The following is a 26606-nucleotide window of genomic DNA, read 5'->3' on the forward strand; positions in this document are numbered from 1 at the left end:
ATTTAGATAGTATTGTCATTTTTATTATATTGATTTGGCTCATCCATGAGCAATGACTATTTCTGCAGTTCTTTATCCTACAATTATTAATTCTAGTTATGGGAAATTAACTGTCTTTCACCAAAGTATCCTCTTCTACTGTTGTTAGTTTTGATTGTTAGCAAGTTTTTCCTGAGGTTGAGCACCAATGTGTTTCACTGTAATCTCCACTATGGACAAGGAACATACATATAACATATATTTAAAGATTGACTGTATGCTATGTCTTCTCATCAACTAAACACCCCTAACTTTCTTTAGTTGATTGAATTAAAAAATATTTATTAAGTGTAAATTGTTATTTTTTAGATCATTTTTTCTAATCCATCAATATTTTAATCTCTGTTCTCTGCACAGCATTATTTACAGGTCCCTTCTAATATAGACTTGTTATGATTTGGATTTGCCTAAGAAAGATTGTTACTTTCTTTGCTCTGAACATGTGACTCCTCATCTAAATCTGTTCCAGGATTTCCTTCACTTTGTGACTGCCATAATACTCCATGATGACAATTGTGCTTACCTGTATACTCAGTCATGTTCATGTAATTTGCCTTCTGATTGTCTTATCTTGTCCTTCTGTATCTGATTTTGTTTAATTAAAATCTGGGACTTTTCATTTATCTGTCTTAAATTTCATTTTACTTGCACCACCTAATTTCTTTGGGATAGACAAAAGAAAATATCATGTAAAATTTAAAATATTTAAAAAATTTAGTTTGGTTTCTTCAACTTCTCTGTCACTGTATCATAGTTTTCCTCACCTTCACCTTCACTCTTCAGCCTGTTAAAGAAGGGGAATTAAGAGATTGGGGTACCTTGAAGCTCTCACTAAATGTATCAAGTCTCTATACCCCTGAGCCTGTTAGCTGTATCCAGGCAGTACCCTTTGGTGATCTCAATTATTTGTAGAGAGATCTCTGTTTTAAGCATTTATTGTCTAACTTTTACCCAAAGGTTACCTTTCCCATTATAATGGCTATAGTGATAGCAATTGGCCTTTGAATTGTTTAAACATACTTTTTGTTTTTCCCACAGAATCAATATATGTGAAGTATTATGCCTATGAAGAATTTATCCACTGGTGTTCATGGGTGCAAATTATTTAATATTATCCTATTGCTCCTATAACCAGAATAGTATCCTTCAATGTGAGGAACTAGGAATGTTATCTTTTATCTCTGAGCTATGTAAAGATTTGCTGTTCTTCCCAAACATTCCTTCTACACAGCTTAATCACACCTGAGTTTCTTGCAATAACTAGGATAGATTAATTTAAATATTTTTGTAGCATAGTGTCTGGATTAACTGAGATTTTCTCTCTTTCTCCCTCCTCCCTTCCTTCCCTCCCTTTCTCTCTCCCTTCCTTTATTCTCTCTCCCTCACCCCACTATAATGTATTTAACTCAGAATTCTAGATTTTATCTCTTTCTACTTTATGAGTAAATTTAGATGCTAGGAAAGTTTGAGACCCAGCCTGGCCTTGACTCTTGACTTGGTTAATATACTTTGACAATGAGTATTTTACTGCTGACATAGGCCTGAGGCATAGGATCCAACTTTTTAGAGTGTAAAGTATGGTGTTCAATTCAAGAAGCAATTATTAATCTTCTTTGTGCAAGCATGCATTTTGCTATCCTAGATGTGTAGGCATATCTTAAACATATTGATTCTTTTGGAGAAAAAAAGTGTGTTGAAACAATCCACCTAGGTGAAACAATCTCTTACCTCAGGCACCTTACATTCTACTGGAGGGCTTAATTCTTGATGACTCCTAGGATCATAAATTTAGGGCCAAGGGTACTTTTCACTGTAAAACAAGTTGCTAGAAAGCTCTCCTTCATGTACTCTCCTCTGTCCCTGTAGAAACCTGGCAATTATGAACTACCTGAGTATTATCACAAAGTGTAGTGTAGTATAGGGATAAAATGATATGGAATCAAGTGAATTCAGATCCTGCTTTTGATAATAGTATGTAAATTATTTTACCTTTCTTACCCTTAGTTTCCTTACCTGTAAAATAGATAATAGGTAATACCTAAAAATGTTACTCTATTGCATAAACTCCAACAACTCCCTATTACCTCTAGAAACAAATAAATCTTTTAGGCATTTGAAACATTTTACCTCCTGTCTGAAACATTTTACTTTCTGTCCCCACCTTTCCTGCCTTATTACACATTATTCCCCTCCACAAAGACCAGCCAATCTGGTCTTGTTAGTCTTCCACATATATGCTCTTTCTTATTATATGGTTTGTCTCTATGTCTTTGTATTAAGTTGTTTGCCAAGTCTGAATACAGTCTCTCCTCTCCTTTGCCTCTAAGGCCCAGCTCAAGCATCTATGTGAGACATTTCCTATGCCTATACAGATACTCTTCCCCCTACTCAAGTTATTTTGTATCTAAATTGTATTTCTATGTCTATATTTGTGCATTTTGTTTCCCTCGGCAAGATTATCAACTTTGTATCCCCGGTAATTGCCACATAAATTACTAATATATAAGTGCTTAATAAATATATCTTGTAGTACCTTTCAGGGTAATATATTGTTTGAATCAAATGAGATGTTTTATTTAAAGCACTGTGTGAGTTATAAAGTATCATATAAATAGCAGCAATTTTTTTAAATGATTTATTTCCCTAATGATATCTGAGAGTTCGCTTTTTAAAATATGCTTTTTTCAATTAACAAAAATTTTTTTCTTTTCTTATCTTCCTCACACTCCTCTCTCCAATCAGGCAGAAAAAAGAAAGACAAATGTTAAAATGATAACGAATATGCATAGTCAGCAAAAAAAGTTTCATATTAGGCAAGAATTTGCTTTTCATAATTCTTTCAAGGTTAAACACGTGACTATGAGATTGGCATAATTACATGGCGCCTCTTACATAGGAACTAAATTTAGTGCTGTCTTTCATTGCTTTGGTAGTCTTCTCTTAGGGTTTCTTAACCAAAAGTGGATAAATAGGAATGAATATCTTTTGTTGCTTCTCTTAAATCAGGTGATGCAGGCCCAGTGTGTAAAGACAGAAACAGAGTTTTATCGACGAAGCCAGAGTGAAGTAATAGATGGTGAGGGCCACACCATGGGGGCCCTTTATTGGCAGTTGAATGACATCTGGCAGGCCCCTTCCTGGGCTTCTCTAGGTGAGTCTCACAGTTATAAGAAATCTTGTGGCTATATGAATGTGATAAAAATGATATAGAAGAGGTGAGATGGAGACTCATTGCCTTTCACCTGCACTACTGCAGTAGCCTCCTCATTTGTCACCTTGCCTCCTGATTCTATTTCTTCCAATTTGTCTTCCGCATAGCTAACAGACTGATGTCCTTAAAGGTAAGTCTGTCTGTTTTTAGCAAGAGGCTTCAGTAGACTCTTCTCAGCAACACAGTCATCCAAGACAAGTACAAAGGCTTCCCAGAGGAAAATTCTGTTCATATCCAGATAAAGAACTGATAGACTCTGAATGCAAATCAAAGCATACCTTTTTCACTTACATTATCCTTTTTCATGTTTTTTTTTTTTTCTTTTGATCTGTTTCTTTTTTCACAACTGTGACTAAAATGGAAATATCTTTTATATGATAGCCTATATTAAATGGTCTACCATTTTTGGAAGGAGGGGATAGGTAGAAGGGAGAAAAATTTGGAATTCAAAATCTTGTAAAAATGAATACTAAAAATTGTCTTGACATGTAATCGGAGGAAAAAAATACTATTTTTTTTTTTTTTAAAGGATGACTCTTTAAGTAAAGACTCCTCCTCTGGCTCTCTCCTAGCCTTGGATTATTATAATGATCTCTTTTAAGACACATAAATAGAAATTTATTGAAATTAAAGTTTTCAATAGCAAAAACAATAGTAACTATATAATTTTTAAAATTATAAGATTACACATTTACACAAAATACTTTCTAGTACATTTGGCAGAATAATTTTATTCTTCTGTAGCCTTTTACCATGAAAACCTCTTGCAATTATACCTCTCAATACACCACTATCAAGAAAAATATAATTCAGTTTTATCTTTGAGAGGACAGCAGGTCCCCCCACTTGACTTTGCAAAAAAAAAAAAAAAAAAAAAAGGAGGGAGAAGTGGGTTTGGAGAAATTATTAAATGCAGATTGCGAACTATCTAAGAGATCTTTCTCTGTCTTTCTTACTACTTTCTCTGAATCAATTTAAATATAAGTAAAGGAAGAAAAGTAACAAATCAAAGATTTCAAATAAAATGACAAGCCTATTATTAAATAGCTTCATTTTAAAATTATTTTATTCCATTGGGGAAAGAACTTGAAAGGAGTATGTTTTACAAGCAAATTTACTTTAATTAGCTTTACATTTCCTTAAAAAATCTCACTCTACCATGAGATTATATATTAACACTGGTTGTATAGTGTTATTTACTTGTCTCTATATTTGATCATTTATAAAACTTAACAGATTCTTGAAAATATCCCAAATCTTCCTGGTGGCAAATTTCTGTAAGGCAAACTGGGGAAAATAATGAAAGGCCATCCATGAATTTGTGGAATCAAATATTGAATTAATTAGGAAACTTACCAAAACTTAGGGGTCATAAATTGTCACTTCAGTCAAGAAAAGAGTGCTGAAAGAAGGTTGCTAATGCCAATTTACTTCATTAAAAGGTAGTATTTTATCTTATCAAGTTTCTTTCGTTATTCATCATCTTTAGAACAAGTTTGGTTTAAATACTCAACTATATCAACCCCCTTCCAATCTTGTGGAAGTTTCTTTTTGTCATCTGTTTTGTCTCCTAACTTCCATTCTGGCTTTTTGAAAGCTTTTTTTTTTTTTTTTTTTTTTTTTTTTTTTTTAACCTCAGGGAAGAGTTGTAATAGGTGTTTCTATTGAGATAATACTATTTGTTGATGGGTCTACAGCAACTGGTCTTTGAAGTCTTTTTACACATTATTTTCTTCCATGTAACCTCCCTCCACAAACTTTGCACTCCAATCAGATTGCTATATCATGTTTCCTAACATATGGTGCCTGCCTTATGTTCTATCCATACTCTTGTATACTCTTTTCCATACCTGAATTTCTTTCTCAATTCAGCTCCTACTTTCTTTTATGATCCAATTCATACCTTTCCTTTTCTCAACTTTCTTTGAGATGATCCTCTTCCTTATTACTTACATTACAGGAGTATTCTATTTTATATATATTATAATTTGTTAAGCCATTTGCCAATTGATGAGTATCCCTTTATTTTCTAATTCTTTTTTACTTTCATAAAAAGATATGTTATATTTTTGAACATGTGAGTTCTTTTGCCTCATTCTTTGTGTTCTTTAGGGAACATGTCTAGTAGTGACATTGCTAGGTCAAAAAATATACACAGTTTAATAAATTTTGAGGCATAGTTCCAATTAGCCATACCAATTCACAGCCCCACAATAGTGGTGCTGTTTTTCCAAAGCCTTTCCACATTTGTCATGTTGTTTTTTAGCCAGGTTATTAATCACCACTCTCCTCAAACTATCTTCACTTTGTGTGTGTTTATATTTCTGTGTGTTTGTGTTGTTTCTATTTACTTCTTGAAGGCAAAGACAGTTTGATTTTTGTCTTTATCTTTAATGCTCTGCAGAATGCGTAGCATAAAATAGGTGCACAATAGATCCTTGTTTAATTGTTTTAAGTAGGAATTAGGAAATACTTCATATGAAGGAGGAAGAGGCAGTGGAGAGATATTATCATCCAGTTCATGAGATATCCTAAGAAGAAATGACTGGGTGATAATGAGTTGAAATATTATCAGTGGCCTGCAACTTGCAGTCTTCTGTTCTCACATTCTATGTGTCCCTTTTGCTTAACAGAGTGCCTGGCAAATAGTAAATACTTTAATAAATACTTTTTGACTGACTGATCCCCAGTTCCATGTTGGGGAGGGATTGAGGGGAATCACACTGGTCCCAAGGGGAGATATTTTCTTGGTATCTCAAATTGGAATTCTGAATTTTCGAATACTCTTTTGTCCAGAATTGTCTTTACAGGAAGGAAAGGTGATTGAAAGTGTTGTTACTCCTTGTGTAATCTTCCATTTCTGGGCTTCATTTCAGATTGTATGATCTCCATGATCCCTTCCAGAGTCTCAATTGCATAATTCCATTGATATAGAATTGTAATTCTGGCCTTAAGTGAATTAAATATCAGCCTGGGAATATAACCATCACATGGACAATCAATTGCCATCGGAAATTGTATTATAAGTTCTAAACATTTAACTTAGAAAGAATCTTCAGTTAAGTGGAACATTGATTCTACTTCTAATTTGGTACCATGTAAAAAATATAATGAAAATCTAAAAAAAATCTTCCTTTTGCTTTGAGCTTCTCATTTTTGTTGCTTCTCATTTGTTTGAGCAGATCCCCTAGGCTTTTTGCAATCTCTTTTTTCTTACTCCTTTTTCTTTTCTTTTCTTTTTTTTCCAGAATATGGAGGCAAATGGAAAATGCTTCATTACTTTGCTCAGCAATTTTTTTCTCCTCTGTTGCCAGTTGGCTTTGAAGATGATGGCATATTTTATATCTATGGTGTCTCAGACCTCCACTTGGACTACATGATGACACTTACAGTGAGTTCCTTAGCTTCTTGGTTAAAGAAGGCAGAAAGACAGAAGGAACAAGAAGTAAATGTCTGTTTTATTGACTTAGAACCTTGTCCAGTTTGTGTTCTAACAAAAGATTTCAGAGGCTTTTTTCAGTAGTGTTTTGGTCCGGCCAGAGAGTGGAGAAGCAAATGGCACAGCACTGCAGTTTCTTTGCCAAGAAAACCCCAAATGGGATCACAAAGAGTTGGAAACAACTAAACAGCAACAATGGCAGTGTCTGAAATACCTCTTTTGATTATCTATATTTCTTGCACTGATGGGGTGGAAGAAATTGAGCTTTAATTTTTATTTCTTTTTTTTTAATTCTAAAGCTTAATGTGAGAAAAAAAATCAAAATTGGAAGGAATACATACCTACATTTTTGGGTGAAACTTAACTGGGACAAATGTTAAAATCTTACACGTGGAGCCAAAAAAATCAAATTCATTTGTATGAGATTAAGAGGGGATGTAAGTTAGACGTCAGTTCATCTAAGAAAGATCTAAGCTTTTTAATGGTCTTGGTATAAAATGATATAGCAGCCAAGAAATTGAATTTATTTCTAAGCCACAAAAAGAACAGTGTATTGTCTGGCACTAGGCAGGTGAGGTGCATCAGATTATATTGAGTTTAGTTGTGGGCACTACATTTTAGGAAAGACATTTAGCAGCTGCAAAGTGGATCCAGAGAATAGGAATAAAGTAAAGAGTTTTGAGTTTATCTGTAGGAGGATCTAAAGAAGGAACTGGAAAAGATAGTTCTTTTTTTATTATTATTATAGCTTTTTATTTACAAAGCATATGCATGGGTAATTTTTCAACATCGACCCTTGCAAAACCTTCTGTTCCAACTTTTCCCCTCCTTTCCCCCACCCCCTCCCCTAGATGGCAGATAGTCCAATACATGTTAAATGTTAACGTATATGTTAAATACAATATTTGTGTACAGATTTTTATACAGTTATCTTGCTGCACAAGAAAAATCAGATTTAGAAGTGGAAAAAAAAACTTGATAGGGAAAACAAAAATGCAAGCAAACAACAGAAAGAGTGGAAATGCTATATTGTGGTCCACACTCATTTCCCATAGTTCTCTCTCTGGGTGTAGCTAATTCTATTCATTACTGAACAGTTAGAACTGGGTTTGAATCATCTCATTGTTGAAGAGAGCCACACCTATCAGAATTGATTATCATATATTATTGTTGTTGAAGTATATAATGATCTCCTGGTCTTGCTCATTTCACTTAACATCAGTTCATGTAAGTCTCTCCAGGCCGCTCTGAAATCATCCTGCTGGTCATTTCTTACAGAACAATATTATTCCATAACATTCATGTACCACAATTTGTTCAGCCATTCTCCAATTGATGGGCATCCATTCAGTTTCCAGTTTCTAGCTACTACAAAAAGGATTGCCACAAACATTTTTGCACAAGAGTCCCTTTCCCTTCAAAAAGATAATTCTCAGTGAAGGAATTGTAGCTACTTTCAAGTATTATCACAGGGAAACACTTACTCTATTTGACTTCTAAAGGAAGAACCAGAAACAATGGGTGACAGAGGCAGACTTAGGAAAGATTTCCTAACACATTAGAGCAGGGATTCTTCATTTGGAATTTACAGGAACTTAAAAAAAAAAAAAGATAATTGCATTTCCTTATAACTGGTATAATCATATACATTTTTAAAAATGTCAAAACATGATTCTGAGAAGGGATCCATAGATGTCACTAGATTGCCCAAGGTTGTCCAAGAAATCATAAAAGGGAAGAAATAAGAGAATAGACATTTTTATGTAGTATCTACTCTGTGCCAGGTATTTTGTTTCTTTTACAAATATCTTCTTATAAAACTCTTGCAAGACAGCTATTTTTATTCCTGTTTTATACTTGAGAAAACAGGAAGACAAAAATCAATATCTTGTCCAGGGCCACACAACTAGTAACATTAGGAAAATTAACTGTCTTGAAAGACATGAACTTTAATCATTGAAATGATTAATACTCCAGAGAACCACTGATGAAGGATGCTTCCCACTTTCAGACAGAGAAGAAATGTCACACAGTCATCTTTGTCTGGTAGCTGTTTGCCTCAATTCTCCACTCACTGGAGGTCTTCAAGCAAGAGTTGGAAATTGTTACATAAATGCTAGATAGAATTCTTGTTTAAGTACAGGCTGGACTAAAGGGTCCTGGGATCCCTTTTAACTCTCACATTCTAGTTATCTACACTTGTGTGTTTTTTACCTTTGCCAAACCTAATCCGTGGACATTTGAGGCAGATCTATCTCACCCTCTACCAGAGGTTGGGAAATCCCTACCCTGACATCTTAGAGCATTTTCTTCTCTAAGTTTATTCTCTACCCCCTAGATTATATGCAGATTTATTCAAGATATTTTCATAAACAGTTATGGTAATTTAGGCAATACAGGAGTTTCCACTGGCAACCAAATAAAAGAGCTTTCAAACTCTCTTCCTCAGTATATAAACTACCCAAAACAAAGTATCTATAAACCCATTGAAGAGGCTTCATTTTGTTTAAAAACAGGAAAAGTTTAGTGAGGGTGGGCACTCATACATTGAGCATAAGTTGTTTAACATTTTTTCACAAACCTATCATGACTTTGAAGAAAGTAAAAGAAAACTCCAGAATTTTTATTGAAAAAAGATCACCAACATAAAAGGAACTTTGGGGAAGTCTGTCTCAGAGTTATTACTGAACATCAGGTTGTTTTGGGAGGTGGGGAAGTGTTTGGAGAAGTCAAGTCAATGCTAATGGCAGACAGGGAAGGAGAAGTACACATTTTTGACTCCTGGCAAACAGACTGGCAATATAAGTGTTCATACCACTATAAGTGCATATGCATCTCTCAAAAACCAGAAGGGGAAGAAATCCCTACTCATTTTAACCTCTGTGACATTTATTCCATCCTCAAAAAGAAACACAGCTTTGTTTGCTAACAACATATTTTTAAGTATCAAAATATTTTTATTATTATAACTTTTTATTGATAGAACATATGCATGGGTAATTTTTCAACATTGACTATTGCAATTACTTCTGTTCCAACTTTTCCCTTCCTTCCCTCTACCCCCTCCCCTAGATGGCAGGCAGTCTCATACATGTTAAACATGTTAAAGTATATCTTAAATACAGTTCTCTTGTTGCACAAGAAAAATCAGATTTAAAAAGGTAAAAATAACCTGGGAAGAAAAACAAAAATGTAAGCAGTCCACACTAATTTCCCAGTGTTTTTTTCGCTGAGTGTAGCTGGTTCTGTTCATCACTGATCAATTGGAACTAAATTGCATCCTCTCATTGTTGAACAGAGCCACTTCCATCAGAATTGATCCCATGTAGTATCGTTGAGGTATATAATGATCTCCTGGTTCTGCTCATTTCACTTAGCATCAGTCCATGTCTCTCCAAGCATCTCTGTATTCATCCTGATGGTCATTTCTTATAGAATAATAATATTCCATAACATTCATATACCACATTTTATTCAGCCATTCTCTAACCAATGGGCATTCATTCAATTTCCAGTTTCTATCCACTACGAAAAGGGCTGCCCAAACATTTTGGCACATATAGGTCCCTTTCCCTCCTTTAAGATTTCTTTGGGATATAAACCCAGTAGAAACACTGCTGGATCAAAGGGTATGCACAGTTTGATAACTTTTTGAGCATAGTTCCAAATTGCTCTCCAGAATGGTTGGATCTTTTCACAACTCCACCAATAATGCATCAGTGTCCCAGTTTTCCCACATCTCCTCCAACTTTCATCTTTATCTTTTCCTGTCATTTTAGCCAATCTGAGAGGTATATAGTGGTATCTCAGAGTTGTCTTAATTTGCATTTCTCTGATCAATAATGATTTAGAACCCTTTTCATATGGTTAGAAATAGTTTCAATTTCTTCATCTGAAAATTGTCTTTCATATCCTTTGACCATTTATCAATTGGAGAATGGCTTGATTTCTTATAAATTAGAGTTAATTCTCTATATAATTTGGAAATGAGGCCTTTATCAGAACCTTAAACTATAAAAATGTTTTTCCAATTTATTGCTTCCCTTCTAATATTGTCTACATTAGTTTTGTTTGTACAAAAGCTTTTTAACTTGATGTAATCAAAGCATTCTATTTTGTGATCAATCTTTACTTCTTCTTTGCTTACAAATTCCTTCCTCCTCCACAAGTTTGAGAGGTAAACTATCCTATGTTCTTCTAATTTATTTATAATCTCATTCTTTATGCCTAAGTCATGAATCCATTTTGATCTTATCTTGATGTACAGTGTTAAGTGTGGGTCCATGCCTAGTTTCTGCCATATTAATTTCCAATTTTCCCAGCAGTTTTTGTCAAATAATGAATTCTTATCCCAAAAGTTTGGGGTCTTTGGGTTTGTTAAACACTAGATTGCTATAGTTATTGACTATTTTGTCCTGTGACAAACCTAACCTATTCCACTGATCACCTAGTCTATTTCTTAGCCAGTTTCTCAATGAGTACATTATTAGTGTCCAGTCCTTTGCCACAAAGAGAAGCTATATATTTTTGTTTATATTTTTTTTACATAAGATTGCTAATTCTTCATGTATGTTGTTCTGACTTAGCACCTAAGTCAGAAGAGGGTAAGCTCTTTGAAGACAGTACTGTTTCATTTTTGCCTTTGTGTCTTTGATACCAACACAGGGTCTAGTACATAATAAATGATTAATTGAATTGAATTGTCAAAGAACTTGTAGGCCTTATGCCTAGTGCTACCTTTGTACAGGTCTTTACATTGTCACCTTGCAAGTGCTAGAAATGAATTCTTTGTCTTCAACATTTGCTCTTTATTTGGGGTTGCCTATAATAATGTCACTGTTCCCTTTGAAGGGACTTCTTCAGTTCTTGATTCAATTTGAGAAGAAACATTAGTAACACAGTCTAAACCCACACATGTCATGGTTCAAAATTTCCAATTCTGATCTCTTCCCCAGATTTTCTTTGACTAATCTCTTCAGTATTCCAGGGGTTCCTTATAGAGCCTGTTTACCCTGACTTCAGACTGTTAAAATGACTTAGCATATTACCCATTTCCTGATCAAGAGATGATGGCTTCAAGGCATAGATTGAGACATAATTTTTTTTTGACATGGCCAGTGAAACAATTTGCTTTGCTTAACTATACATATATATGTAGATATATATATGTACAAGGGTTTTTTTTTTCCCCCCTCAATGGAGGTGGAAAGAATGGAAGAAATTGGAGGGAAAGAATGAGTATCTTAAAAATAAAAAACAATTATTTAACATATTCAGTAATCTCAAGGGAACAAGAGTCATTGCTTAACAGTTTGTTCCAAATTAGATGGGGGATGGATGAATGGATGGAGAGGTGGGAAAGTGGCAAGTTCTTGCTATTTCAGCTTTGGTTCTGAGATAATCATCATTAACTTTCAGTTATTTCAGGTCTGATTTTCCAGTCTGAACCTTGTCCAAGCTCTTTGTCATCTTGTTCTTTTGTATTGCTCCTTGCTTTTTGGACATTTCATCAGTTACAGAAGAGAGGGAGCAAGGAAAAGGCAGCATCAGTCTTTTCTGCTTTAATAGCTCTGACCCACTATCAGGCTGGAGAAGTTAAAACTTGTAGCTAAAAATAAAGGCAGTTTGTTTCATCTGCCTAAGTAATTCTTGTGTCTCTTTTAACATGGCTAATTAGCAGTTTACAGTATTGTAAAAGTCAGTGAGAAGAGGCTATTGAGTATGAGCAACTGCTTGGGGTTTCTGCCCTTTTAGCAAGAGTGCTATGGTCTTTGGGGCCATAGGTATCGACTGAGCTGCTTATTGGCACAGCACCTTTGCTGGGACTTTTTATTTGGTGGAGTTGTGGTTTTCTTCAGTAGACCTGTTCTCATTACTCTCACTCTTAATTTAGAGATGTATTGGTGGTGTGATTAACTTTCATTATATCCTGAGTTTTCCCTCATCTCTTGAATAGCCAAAGTGTTCCACAGGGCAAGACATAGATGCTATCAGAAATTCAATTTATTTTAAATATTAAATGTTTGTAGTGTTCTGGTTGGTTTTCTGGAAAGCCTTCCTTTCAGCAGATTAATCACCGTGAGAATAGCCAAGTGTTAATTCCAGAAGTCTTTATTATCTCCTTGCCTGGGGCTAGGCAGCTTTCTGGAGGCCCTTCAGACTGGCTTTGGTCTCAGTGGGGGAAGCAGGAGGACAGGTCAGCCAGCACGGTCGTGTGAGATGGAGTGAATGAATCTGTCTGGCTGAGTTTGTCCCAGATTATATGCTCTATTCTAATTACATTATCATAGGTGTGAATCTTGTGGAACTATATTAAGTACTAAGTACATATACTGAACTAGAGAACTATTAATCACCATGCTAAACTATATAACCACTGTCTTATCAATTCCACTGAGTTAGCACCTTGTAAGAATCCTTGTTTTCAAGTACAGATGTAATTTCTAGCCCATAACAAATGTTAAAAGAAGCAGCAGGGGATAATGGATGGAGAGCTGGCCGGGAGTCAGGATGTTCAAACTCATCTTTAACATTTTCTACTTGTGTGATACTGGGCAAATTTGCTTATCTGTCACCCTGTTCCCTCATTTTTAAAATGAAGGCATTAGATACCCGTGAGATTCCTTTTAGCTTTGCCCATGCTAGTTTTGTGTTACCTGGGAATCACTTAATTTCTCAGTGCTCTAAGGTAACTCTCTTAAGAACCCACCATTGGTAGAGCATTTTCTTGCTCTTGGGATCTCCTTTCTCAAGAAGATCATCGTTCTGTATCCTGCAAAACCAACCAAACAAAAACCCAATAAAAATGGTATTCAGAGTCATTTTATCCCTCTTTTTTCTTTTTACTTAAGTGGGTCAAGGGCTGTAAAGTTATATGTTTCTCTACTAAGAACCTTAGGAAGGCTATCACTGTATTTGTTTGACATTTGAATATTCTTACATAGACCTATTAGTTTATTTTTTGAGCAATATCACAATTAAAATTCTACAATTGTTACCCTCATGGCAACTGCTTATGGATTAAAAAAAAAAATTCAATTTGGTCCCAGTCCTCATTCCAAAAATGAACCACACAGAAAGGAGAAACTCCACAGAATGAAGAGACAGGATTTGGGAGGACCCCCAAAAATTTTGGTTGGAGCAAAATTTGAAAAATATAGACTTAAGGGCACTGACTAGTTCTGTAGATATGTGATAATTGGAATATTTCTGAGTCATCCAACTCCATGTTATAAACTGTGTCATAAATGATGTCATGAAGAGACTTTTCAACTTCACAGTGATACTAATATTCTTTTGTATTGATGATGTAATTATGAAACATAACTTGTGGGTAGGATACCAGGATAGCCTTGCATCAGAGTATGAGGCAACATGGAACAATGATAAGATTGTTGACCTTAGTGTCAGGAAAAATTTTGGTTTCATCCTACTTCTTAGATGTGACAATAAGTAAGTCTTCTGAGCCTCAGTTTCTCTTCCTGTAAAATGAGGATGGTTATGCTTACCTCACAGAGTCTGTGTAAAATTTCTTAATCTAAAGAAACTAAAGAAATGTTTTTCATTCTTATCATTTAACCTCTGGTGGTCCTAGATATGATTAATGACTGAAAGTATCTTTTTCAGGTGAGAGTACACCAGTGGAGCTCTCTGGAGCCTGTGTGCTCTCGTAGAACTGAATTTTTGGTGGTCAAGGCAGGACAGGCAACCCCCCTCTACAAGGAGCCGGTGATGGAACTACTGAAAAGGTGTGGCCAGTGCATGAGACAAAGCTGTGTCATCTCCTTTGACCTGACAGCTGGTAGTGAGTTTTCAAGCCCCACCAACCATCACTTCCTATCCTCCTTGAAGGATGCTGTAGGGCTAGAGAAGGCACAGATCACTGTGAGTACCTATTATGTTAAAGCTCCTGAAATGATATTGAGGTTACCTCGGAAGAAAGTTAGTCCCTCCTCAGCCATAATGAAGGAGTAACAAGTAGGGCTTCTTTGGCCCAGGGTAAAAGAAGAGAGGAAAACTAAATCTCTTGTGGGTCAACTTGGGAATAAGAAACAGGAAGGGACCGATGAAAGATGCTATTCTTGGAGAACCTGGGAATGAAGGCATGGGAACTCTTGGATCACTTTTTGCCACTGAGACAGAGATTTTCAGGGACCCTTTTAGGTGGGTAGGCAGCACAGTGGATAGACAAACCTGATTCTCAATTTGTTCCCCAATGCTTATTAATGTGACCTTAGACAAATCATTTAACTTCTGTTTGCCTCCATTTCTTGATCTATAAAATGGGGATAACTTTAGCACCTACCTCCTAGGGTTGTTATAAGGACCAAGTGAGATAAGAATTATAAAACATTTAGCACAGTGCTTGGCATATAATAAGCTCTATGTAAATGTTAGATATTATTATTATGATGATTATTATTATTAGCACAAGAGGAGATGTCATTCTTTGGACCTCATTTTTCCTGGGAGAAAGGCATGTAAGAGACATCACAACTTGTTCTTCCCTCAGAAAGTTAATAGTAGGGAATTGGGATGCATACAAAGAAGGGACATTCCTAGTATTATAAGAAAGGGAACTTGCTACTACGTAGAGTGGGGAGTGCTTTCCTAAATGAAGGATTACTCAGGAAGATAAACATTAGAGTTCATCTGTATATGTAACAAGAGAATAAATGTTTTTGGTTGATTCCAATTTATTAATTATGTACATATAGAGGGGACAGGTGGGCTTTGCTTGTTTGTCTCCCTAATTTTTTATTTCAACAGTGGCTTAATCATAAAACTATGGGATGGTTTGTGTATTTTAAATATCTCAATGACAGTGAAATCTTTCTGCTTATCTTGACTCAGAAAATAGTCATCTTATTACCTTGTATATAGAGACCCATTAATTAATTGGTTGATTTTTATTACTTTTATAGCAAATTTTATCATTCAGATTTTTCAATTGATATATATATATATAAATTTCTGACATTCTCTATGCAGAGATCTTAAACTGATAATCATGGTAGACAGCAAGCACTTAATAAATGTTTGATGCTTGATTTATAGGGATTAATTCTTGCTTCTTTTTGAAGGAGGAATCATTACCTTTGGAATAGACTTCATCTTTACTTACAGCTCACAATAAAGCTTATCTACCTAAAATAATCTGCCCTTTCCACATCAGAACTAAGAGATAAAGTAAAGATAGGGAGTGACATGTACTTGGATCCTATCCAAAAGGGCAAAACGATTGTGAAGTCAGACAAATATCCTCAGATCTTTGGATCCTGGAGAGAGTAAAGGATTTTTTAAAACTGGTTTTGTTTTTTTCCTTTCTCATTTAGACTTATACCAACCTTTATCCTTCTCATCACTAAACTATGATGCTTATTAAATTAAGTCCTTTTAAGGGGGAGACATTTTTTTGTTTTTCCTAAACCCACTGATCTTTCTTCCTGTTGAGGAAAGCCAAGTAGAAAGACAAGTATTCTCCAAAGAGGCAACAAATGTTTTTTACAGCATCATGAAGATACAGGCAAACTGTGGAACCCAGATTCTTTGTGTCTAATCCTCCCTTCAGTACCCTCAAGTCATAAGTCTTAGAGAAAAAGAGAATACAAAACCACTAATTTGAACTGCTGTCACCCTACAGCAGGGGAGAGTGGACTATTTGCTGAAAACACTGGCAATGCCTGAGAGGGAGAGAGATTCAGATGAGAGCCGATGGCTAGCTGGTAATTTTACTCAGGTGTATTCTATAGTTCATAATAGTGAAAAGCAAAACATTGTTTAATAAAGAAGTCTATTTGAGTCTTCAGTCTTCCAAAGTCTTGTTTGTCATGTGACCTTATTACAAGTCATTTAAAGTTCCCTGGCTCTCTTTTCCCTAATGCAAAATACCATACCTCCTGATTGTATAATGTTGCAATAACCTGTTGATGAAGGTTTTAGGAGTCCTTACAAAACAATTTCCATTTGAAGGACATCCAGCTTAATTTTTTGTTTTAAGCCTAACTAGCATTTTCTTCAACCCTCAATGAATGATATCATGTGTTTTTCTTAAGTGTCTGAAGCAAAAAGTACATGAATGTGTGACTAGTGATTATCTAAACGTAATTACCCAGAAATCCTTTAATTTTGCCCTGTATTGAACTGTATTACAATAATTACAAATCATTATTGTAATAATGATCACACTATAGGTAGGCACATGCATAGTCCAGGGTATCTCATTCCATTTATGTTCTTTCTTTCAGGCCAAGATAACCCAGCAAGGAGATGTGTATAGTTTTGAACTCAAAACCACGGCTGTTGCTCCTTTTGTGTGGCTGGATGTAGGAAATATAGCAGGAAGATTTAGTGACAATGGTTTCCTCTTGACAGAGAAGAGGAAAACAATATTATTCTACCCTTGGAAGTCCACCAGCATTACCAAACTTGAAAAATCTCTTCACTTGATTTCATTGGCAGACATTTACTGAAGAAATTTCAGTTTTTTCGGTGATCAAAAGAAAAAAGAAAAAATCAAACCCCAAAATCATATGATTATATATGTGCTAGAAAAACTTTTGAAAAATATAACACTCCTATTTATATTAATGGCACTGGTAAGCATGGGAATAAATGGATTTTTCTTTAATATAATTGTGATAAGAATAGTACTTCCTACAGCCCTATCATATAGCCTGGACTATTTTTCCCCCTAAGATCCTACCTCATGAAGGCATTGAAATCATCCTTAATTGCCTAGCACATGGAACAGAAGAACTTTAGAACTTCCTAATCAACAAGGTACCATGACTTCCTTGACAAGGTCAAGGAATTCCAACTATTCACCTGAGTGGGCTTCTCTTATTGAGAATTATAATAGATAATGCAGAAGCAGGAAAGTTAGGCTTAGCTGAATCCATGCAGGAGATGAAACTGTCTACTCAGTCCCTGAATATGAAGGAGGGAAGACTGATTGTGGGGTTGGAAAATCTCAGCCTGTGAGCTAGGAAACACTAGGTTTCCTGGTTATAAGATTTTTTTTTTTTTTGGTATCAACCCTTATATTGGACCTGGCTGCATTGGAGAGAGCAAAGACTTTTTGTTACCTTACTCCTTGACCCTTGTTGAAGATTTATGACTATAAGAAATGTCACCTTGTAGCCCTGATATTTTGCTTCTCTTCATCATTACTTATTCACTATTGGGGTAGTTTACTTAGAGAATTCAGGAGCTTGAATTGAAAAAGAACTGAAATAATCACTTCACAAAGTATGTTGCAATTTAAATTTAACAAAAAGGTAAAGTCAGGCATGTTTCTTGAAGCAAGTGTCATTGAACAGAGACATGCTATTTGTCAGCAAAAGGGTCAATGGCTATTTCAGTTTCTAGCCAAAGACCCAGACTGAAGCTACAACTCATAAGCATAGAACAAAAAAAAAAAAAAAAAAAAAAAAAAAAAAAAAAAAAAAACTATACCTGTAGGTAGATGATGTCTTGGAATTGAGGACAAGATGATTGGTTATATAGGTGATGTATAGAGAATGACATGATTAGTTAGAAATTTGATGAGAGGCTAACAACAATCTCCCTCTTTCCCTCTACTGACTAAGAAGTGTTATTTATTTGAGTCTAACTGCAAGGTTTAGAGATAATAGACCAAACTTTTTAGAAAGCAAACTATATTCTTGAAAGATAGCTTGTGTGTGAAAAAATACTAGATCAGAATCCCTTAGCCACATCCGCCAAGGTTAGCTAAATTCCTTGAGGCAAAAAAATAGAACAGTAATTAGCTGGAAAACCCAATTTCTAAACTTATTCTATTACAATGGCTGACTTCTGAACTAAGTTCAGAGGCAGAGACTTATGACTTAAGCAACTACTGGCAAAAGCAATCAACTGTAAATGGGATCAAACAGAAATTAAATGTAAACCAACATCTTTCATCATATATCACAATAAGCTAGAAATGGATACATGGCCTATTTTGGAAAAGGTCATACAAACAAATTAAGAGAAGAATTGTGTTGGGTCAATTTTCTGGACTTGTGCATTATGGCATTGGAATTAAGTTACCAGGAAGTCATTCTGAGCTCACAATGATTAGCATAGTTGATAGAATGGCCTTAGTACTTTTTAAAGAAAAGAACTAGCCCATCCCATATGACAGAATTATGGGTAATGGAGGAGAATTCTTGACTAAACAAAGGACAGAGATGATCATTGAAAATAAAAAGGATAATTTTGATTATATAAAATTGAAAAGCTATTGCACAAATAAAATCAAAGCAGTCAGAATTAGAAGGGTCAATTATTTTGGAAAATACTTATAGCAAATGTCTGATAAAATAGTTGTTTCAAACTAATTTTTTTAAAATTCTAAGCATTTAAATAGTATTTTATTTTTTCAAATCTTATACAAAGACAATTTTAACATTTGGGTTTTTTTTTGTCATTGATATTGTTTATTTAGTTCTTTAAAAAAATTTTTTTCAATAGAATTTTATTTTTCCAAATACATGTGAAGATAATTTTCAAAATTCGTTTTTGTAAGACTTAGTGTTCCAGATTTTTCTCCTTTTATTCCTTATCTCCTCTTAAGGTTCAATATATACAATTCTCTTAAACATATTTCCATATTTTTCATGTTGTACAAGAAAAATCAGACCAAAAAGGAAAAAAAAAAAAACCAAGGTAGGAATACTATGTTTTGATCTATATTCAGTCTCCATAGTTCTCTCTTTGGATATGGATGCCATTTTCCATCCCAAATCTATCCTTGAATCATCATATTATTGAGAAGAGTTAAGTCCATCACTTTTAATCATCATTTAATCTTATTATTGTGGGCAAATACTGTGGGTTCTCTTGGTCCTGCTCAATTTACTCAGCATCAATCTATGTAAGTCTTCCAGGCTTTTCTGAAATCAGCCTGCTCATTATTTCTTATGGAACAATAATATTCTATTCATATAACTTATTCAGCCATTTCTCAGTTGATGGGCATCTATTTATTTTCCACCACACCACAAAAAGGGCTGGTACAAATATTTTTGTACGGGTCTTTTTCCCCTCTTTTATGAAATCTTTGGGATCTAGACCCAGTAGTGCCACTGCTGATCAAAGGGAATTAGCATTTGTTTTTATTATTATTATTATTACATTTTAAAAATAATTATAACTTTTTATTGACAGAATCCATGCCTGGGTAATTTTTTATAACATTATTCCTTGCACTCACTTCTGTTCCCACTTTCCCCCTCCCTCCCTCTACCCCCTCCCCGAGATGGCAAGCAGTCCTATATATGTTAAATATAGCATTTGTTTTTACAAAATTTTTGAGTTCCAAAATTTTCTTCTTTTTTCCTTCCTTTCCTCTTTCCTAAAATGTAAAACAATTTGATATAGGTTATATATGTGCAATCATGTAAAACATTTCCATATTAGTCATAGTTGTGAAAGAAGAAACAGACTAATGGTGATGGGGAGGGGGGAGAGACACAGTATCCTTTGATCTGTATTCAGAGACCAGGTTTTTCCATTGAGTCCTTTGTAATTGTTTTGGATCATTGTCTTGCTGAAAAGAGACTATTTATTGTTGATCGTCAAACAATGTCATGTTATTGTAAATAACCGATTTCACTTTGTATCAGTTCATATAAATCTAAGTTGTTCTGCTTGCCTACTTTTGCACAATAGTATTCCATTACTTTCCATTAATAATACATCCATTATATGCACTACAGCTTGTTCAGCTATTCCCCAGTTGATGGACATCCTTTCAAAATCCCTTTGCCACAAAAAAATAGCTAATATTAATATTTTTGTAAATGTAAGTATTTTTCTTTCTTTTATTATGATCTCTTTGAAATACAGACCTCGTAGTAGTATTGCTGAATCATTTCTTATAGCACAATAGTATTCTGTTACCAAATCATTCATATACAATAATTTGTGCATTTCCCTATTGAGAAATACTCTCCTTAGTTTTAGTTTAATTGCCCTTTTGGCATAGTCCCAAATTGTTTTGTAGAATGGTTGGATCAGTTCACAATTCACTGACAGTGCATTAGTATCCCAATTTTCCCAAATTCTCTCCAGCATTTAATATTTTCCTTTTTTGTCATGTTAACCAATCTAATAGGTGAGGTTTTTGCCTCAGAATTGTTTTAATTTGCATTTCTCCACTCAGTAGTGATTTGGAGCATTCTTTATATGACTAGATAGCCTTGATTTTTTTCATTTTTAAACTACCTACTCATATATTCTTTCCATTTAGCAATTGGGGAATGGCTTGATTATAAATTTGATTATGTATTTGTGAAATGAGGCCTTTACCTAACTTTTATTGGAAAACATTTTTTCCTATTGCCCAATTCTTTTTCTCAATTCCTTCTTCCAAGGAAAAAGAAAAAAGAAAAAATCCCTTATAATAACAGCAACAACAAAAAGCTTAGTCAAACAAACAAAATCCCCCATTGGCCATGTTAAAAATTCATTTCTCATCCTTTATCTCTGTCAGAAAAGTAGATTGCATTCCTCCCTACTTTTCTGGAATATTGGTTGACCATTGCATTTTTATTAGATTTCATAAGTTTTAAAATTGTTTATTTTTTAAATACTGTTTTATAATTGAATTATTTTTTGGGTCTGCTTACTTCATTCTGTATCAGTTCAGATAAGTCTTTCCCAGTAATCTCTGAAATATAGTATCCTATTCATCATTTCTTTATAGTACAGTAGTATTGTGTTACTAAATCGTTCATATACAATAATTTGTGCATTTCCCTATTGATAGATACCCTTCTTAGTTTTAGTTTTTGAGTTTTTTTTAAATATCATAAAACTCTTACAAATATTGTAGTACATTTAAAATTTTTTTCCTCTTTTTTTTTTTTTTGCTCTTTTTGGGGTATGATCTAGTAATGTTTTCTCTAGATCAAAGGATAAGCACAATTTAGCAGAATTTGAGGCATAGTTCTAAATTGCTTTCAAGAATAACTAGACCACAAGTCTGTTTTGCTTCAGTACCTCCACCATTTGTCATCTTCCTTTTTATCAACCTTGCCAGTCTTAAAGTTGTGAAGTAGAGACTAAGAATTGCTTTAATTTGCATTTCTAATTTTTTAGTAATTTGAAGCATTTTTTCCCAGATGGTTATTTCAATATAACATTGAAGAAGAGAATGACACTCTTGGTATCTTTGCCCAGAAAACCCCAGAAGAGTTCATGAAGATTCAAACATAACTGAAACAACTAAACAAGAATACAGCTTGGATTTATTTCTTGAGAACTGTGAAGACCAAGTTAGCACCCTGGATACCTTAGAATCAGCCAGAGTCAGGATAAGCAAAAGTCCTTGGTCTTTATTCTTGGTCTTTAAAGGTAGGAGTGAATTGGATGGATGCAGAATCACCACAACCTCTCCTTTTTATCTTCCTGGCCAGTCTTACTCCACCCTTAGTCCCTCCTACAATTCTCTGTATACACCAATCATCAAGCCAGCACAAAATAATGGGAAGGGCCATTTTCCAAGCATATGCCCATAGAGTATTGTCCAATCGGTAATTAGCTTACTTAAGTGCTCGGTTGTCCGACCTCAGTGCATTAACTCAAGAGTTTCAGCCCTTTACATCTCCTGCTTTCTTTTTTGTTAGAACACAGGTGGTCATATCATCCCTGACTTCTCAGGAAAGGAGGTGAAAACACTGAAAAGGAGGTGATCACGACTCCCCTGACTTTTCAGGAAGGGAGATGAAAAGCACCAAAGGGAAGTGGGGGTTGCTAGCGGGTTTCTGGGCTGAAGGGTCTTATTAGAAACAGGTATGCACAAACCCATTGGCATGGGAGGTATTACACAAGCACATAGCAATAACGCACAGGCTATTAGTGACAACTCTCCCCACAGCCGATGCAGGCTCAATGTGACGTAACAAACATGAATTGTACATGCAAGTAGCGGTATAACAAACAATATGAATCAACATGTGTTGTAAAAGATTTCCAGAAGTCCCAGAAGGAGGGTAAGTAAACAACAGTCACACAAATACCTTCTTCAGCAGCCAAGAGAGTCCAAAACAATCTATTGTCCATTGCTTCATGTGTCAGGGAATCCAATGATCCCCACAAGTTTTTGAAGTCCTGCAACAGTCTTTTTATGTGTTAGGGAATCCAATGATTCCAACAGATTTTGAAGTCCTGCAACAGTCTTATCATTTCTCAGAAAATCCAATAATTCCTGAGTGTTTTCAAGTCCCACAACAGTCTTATCATGTCTCAGAGAATCCAATGATTCCCAAGTGTTTTGAGGTCCCATAATTTTTGATGTCCATGAGTCAATCGCCTTAACTGCCATGCTCTTTCAGTGGTGGGCACAGTCAGAAACATCCGATGTTTCTTGGATCTCCTTTGTTTTAAAGGTCTTCTCTGTTTCTCTCCAATGGATAAGGCGAATATGGCTCGTTGGCACCCATCTGATTCCTTCTCCCTCTGTGGAGATACAAGCAAACCCTCTCCCCCAAACAGTTAGCCTATCTGGTCCCTTCCATTCACCACTATCTGGGTCTCTCCACATTACCTGATGATTATCTAAAGATAGTGGAGCCGCTCGCACACTGCCCTTCTGGTGGGTTATAAAATCTGTCTTCCAGAGCCAGTGCATCTTTGTCAAAAATCAAGAAGTTAATAGTATAAAGGGCTAGATTTAGAAGTTCTTTAGGGTTACCTGTGGCTCCCCCTTTCTTTTGTTTTTGGAGGAGCATCTTAATGTCTTTCTCCTTTCTACTATTGCCTGTCCTTGGCATACCATAAAAGGTATGCCAGTGGTGTGTAAAATCTGATACTGTGCACAAAAGTGTGCAAAATGTTTGGAGGTGTATGCAGGTCCATTATCTGTTTTTATTGCTTGTGGCATACCCATAATTGCAAATGCCTATATACGGAATTCAATGACCACTCGGGCTGTCTCTTTTGCTGCTGGTATTGTAAAAGTGAATCCTGAAAAGGTGTCTACCACAACATGGATAAAAGACAGACGACCAAAAGATTTATTAATGGCTCACATCCATTTGCCAAATTTCAATGGGTCTCAAACTACAAGGGTTTTTCCCTGGAAGCAGTGGAAAGAAAGACAAGCTGTACAGGCTTTTACTATGCTCCTAGCTTCCTCTCTTGTTATTCCAAATTATAAACATAAAACTCAAGCAGCCTGATGATATTTAGAATGAGACTCTTGGGCTTCCTGAAATAAAGGAGTATTGGCCAATATGGTTAGAAGGCTATCTGCCTTTGAATTACCATTAAAAATAGGATGTGGAAGTCCACTATGAGAGTGGGCATGCAAGCTATAAATTGTAGCTGGATGTTTTCTCACTTGCTCTTGAAGTTCCTCAAAGAACTGATATATATTAGAGGCTACAAATTTTATTTGGGCTATGGCAATTCTTTGTACCACACCTATTGAATAGACAGAATCAGATATTAAGAGCTAAAATGATTGCATACTATTCATTCTGCTGAGTGGGCTGAGAAGGAGTTCTGACTACTTTCTTTATAGTTAAGTCACGAGAGTATACAGCACAAATATGTTTGGATGCATCTGTAAAGATAGTTGGTCCTTTAAGAGGAACTTTAGAAACCTTTTCTTCAAGAACCCATTGCCAATTATGTATTGGTTGTATCTGGTTATCTTTAATGGAGACCCATGTGTAAAATTTGGAGCTTTGGCTAATAAAATTTGCCACTCTGGGATGGTTCCACAGCATGCATTAATTTATGCATTAGTATAAAAGGTGTATATCTTATCAGGTCTTATCCCAGATAATTGTACTACTAGCTCAATGGCCTTTAATAAAATTCTAGGCACAAGCACTGGGTAAGGAGTAAGGCTTTGTTCTGGTTGTGCTGGGAGGTTCACCCACTCTATCACACTGTCTCCTTGATGAAGGACTGCTGTGGGTGCCTCTTGTGTAGCAAAAACTGTTATTTCCAAGGGTTTTTGAGTGACTCTTTCAACCACATAAAGCCAGTTCAATTTCTCTCAAAGCCTCTTGAGCTTCTTTTGTAAGCTGGCATAGTGAGTTTAAAGCACTGTCTCCCCTTTAAATGTCATATAATGGTTGTAACTGATAGGTAGTCAAGATTAACATTGGACTCCTATCAATTTCTGAAAGTCATTTAAGGTGTTTAGCTTTTCTGTTCTTAAGGAAACTTTTTGTACTGTAAGCACCTTAGGGTATACCTCATATCCTAAATATTGAAAAGGAGCATATCTTTGAATTTTTTCTGGAGCTATGTGCAATTTGTAGTATCTTAGTGTTTCCATGGTCTTTTGTACACATGCTTCTAACATTTTTTCCTCAGGTGCACATCCCAATATATCATCTATGTAATGTAATAGCATAACTTTTGGAAATGCTTTTCTTACTGGAATTAAGAGCAGCAGCAATAAACATTTGACACATAATAGGGCTGTTTTTCATTCCCTGTAGCAAAATTGTCCATATCTTTTATAAGGCTCAGCTAAGTTAACACTGGGCACTGAAAAGACAAATCTTTTCATATCCTCCTTATCCAACGGGATAGAATAGAAACAATCCTTAATGTCTATAACCCAAAGAGGCCATTCTCTAGGCAATTGAGTAGGAGATGGAAGCCCAGGCTGAAGAGTTCCCATAGTTTTCATCTGTTCATTTACCTTTCTTAAATCAGTCAACATCCTCCATTTTCCAGATTTCTTTCTTACAATAAATACAGGGGAATTCTACAGGGGAATTCCAAGGACTTAGAGAAGGTTGTAAGTGTCCTTGGTCAAGTTGCTCCTCTACTAGATCTAATAAGCTCTGAATTTTATCGCTACCTCAGGACCACTGTTCTATCCACACTGGTGTATCAGTTTTCCATCGGATAGGAACAGGTGAAAGTGTTGACAGGCCTTCAACAGCAGCCCTGCCTAAAAAACCGAGGTACTCATTTTTAATCCTAATTGTTGTAAAATGTCTCTTCCCCACAGTTTGAGGGGATTTTTTTCAACTATAAAAGGAGTAAAAACTCCTGTTTCACCTTCAAAAGTCCATCTCAAAGGGGGTAGCACTAACTTCAGCTACTATTGATCCTCCTATGCCATACATATAGGTGCCTGCCTTAATCTTTGGCCAGTGACTGGGCCAGTTGGCACCTCTAATGACTGTATGATCTTCACCTGTGTCTACCAATCCTTCCAATGGTAGGCTGTGAGCATAGGTCGGTCAGCTGTTACAGCTGCTGTCCAGTATATTCCTGGATTTTGTGGCCTGGAGTCAGAATCTGGGTGACTATCACCAGGTTGCTTATTAGGATTCTGTATCAGTAAACCTGATGCCACTACTTCTCCTGGGCGATAAATCACACATTGACTACCTGTATTAGTGACTGGGGATATTATCTACACATTCCCTAGTTTCCCACATCAGTGTGTGGATGGACACTGTTCTGTACATACAAAAAGGAGGTGAAATGGTCAAGACTACTGTGCCTATTTAGTGGTGTGTGTGTGTCTGTGTGTCTGTGTGTGTAATATTAGCATTGTCAACCAGAAAAGAGAAGGTTTCCTGGAAAAGATCCTTTTAAAGTACTTTTCTGAGTTTGGGGAGCCCATTGGATTGGGTTGGTGGAGAAAATGGGTAAAGCTGTATTTGAATTAAGTTCAGTAGGATATGAGTTAAGGAAAATGGTAGAATAGAATGAACATCAAACAGAGTATTCTATTCCTGCCTGTATCTTTAATTCACATAGTGCCTCTGATCACATCATTAAATCTCACTTGTTTTGTTTGTCCATATCTAAAATATTGACTCTCCCAATGGTCCCTTCCATCTCATTAATTCTATGTGTCTAAAAATAATTCTTCGTGTAGCACTTTAAAAGTTTACAATGTGTTACACTGATTTAACTGTTTTACAG

General features: G+C 35.4%; 1 protein-coding gene across 3 annotated transcripts in view; it reads left to right on the top strand.

The window, feature by feature from the left end:
* Positions 1–20557, top strand: part of MANBA (mannosidase beta) — a 118838-nt gene extending 98281 nt beyond the window's left edge. The window contains exons 14-17 of one of the 3 annotated variants that reach the window (XM_051964179.1): positions 3046–3190; positions 6499–6695; positions 14316–14437; positions 16937–17035. In XM_051964179.1, the coding sequence (XP_051820139.1) occupies positions 3046–3190; positions 6499–6695; positions 14316–14437; positions 16937–16946 (474 nt within the window). In that variant the 3' untranslated portion in view covers positions 16947–17035. Of the gene's footprint in view, positions 1–3045; positions 3191–6498; positions 6696–14315; positions 14574–16936 lie in introns of all 3 variants that reach the window. The other 2 variants (XM_051964177.1, XM_051964178.1) reach the window with 2 other exon arrangements.
* Positions 20558–26606: the final 6049 nt, after the last annotated feature.

The sequence above is a fragment of the Antechinus flavipes genome, chromosome 6 (assembly GCF_016432865.1).
Source record: "Antechinus flavipes isolate AdamAnt ecotype Samford, QLD, Australia chromosome 6, AdamAnt_v2, whole genome shotgun sequence".
NCBI lineage: Eukaryota > Metazoa > Chordata > Mammalia > Dasyuromorphia > Dasyuridae > Antechinus > Antechinus flavipes.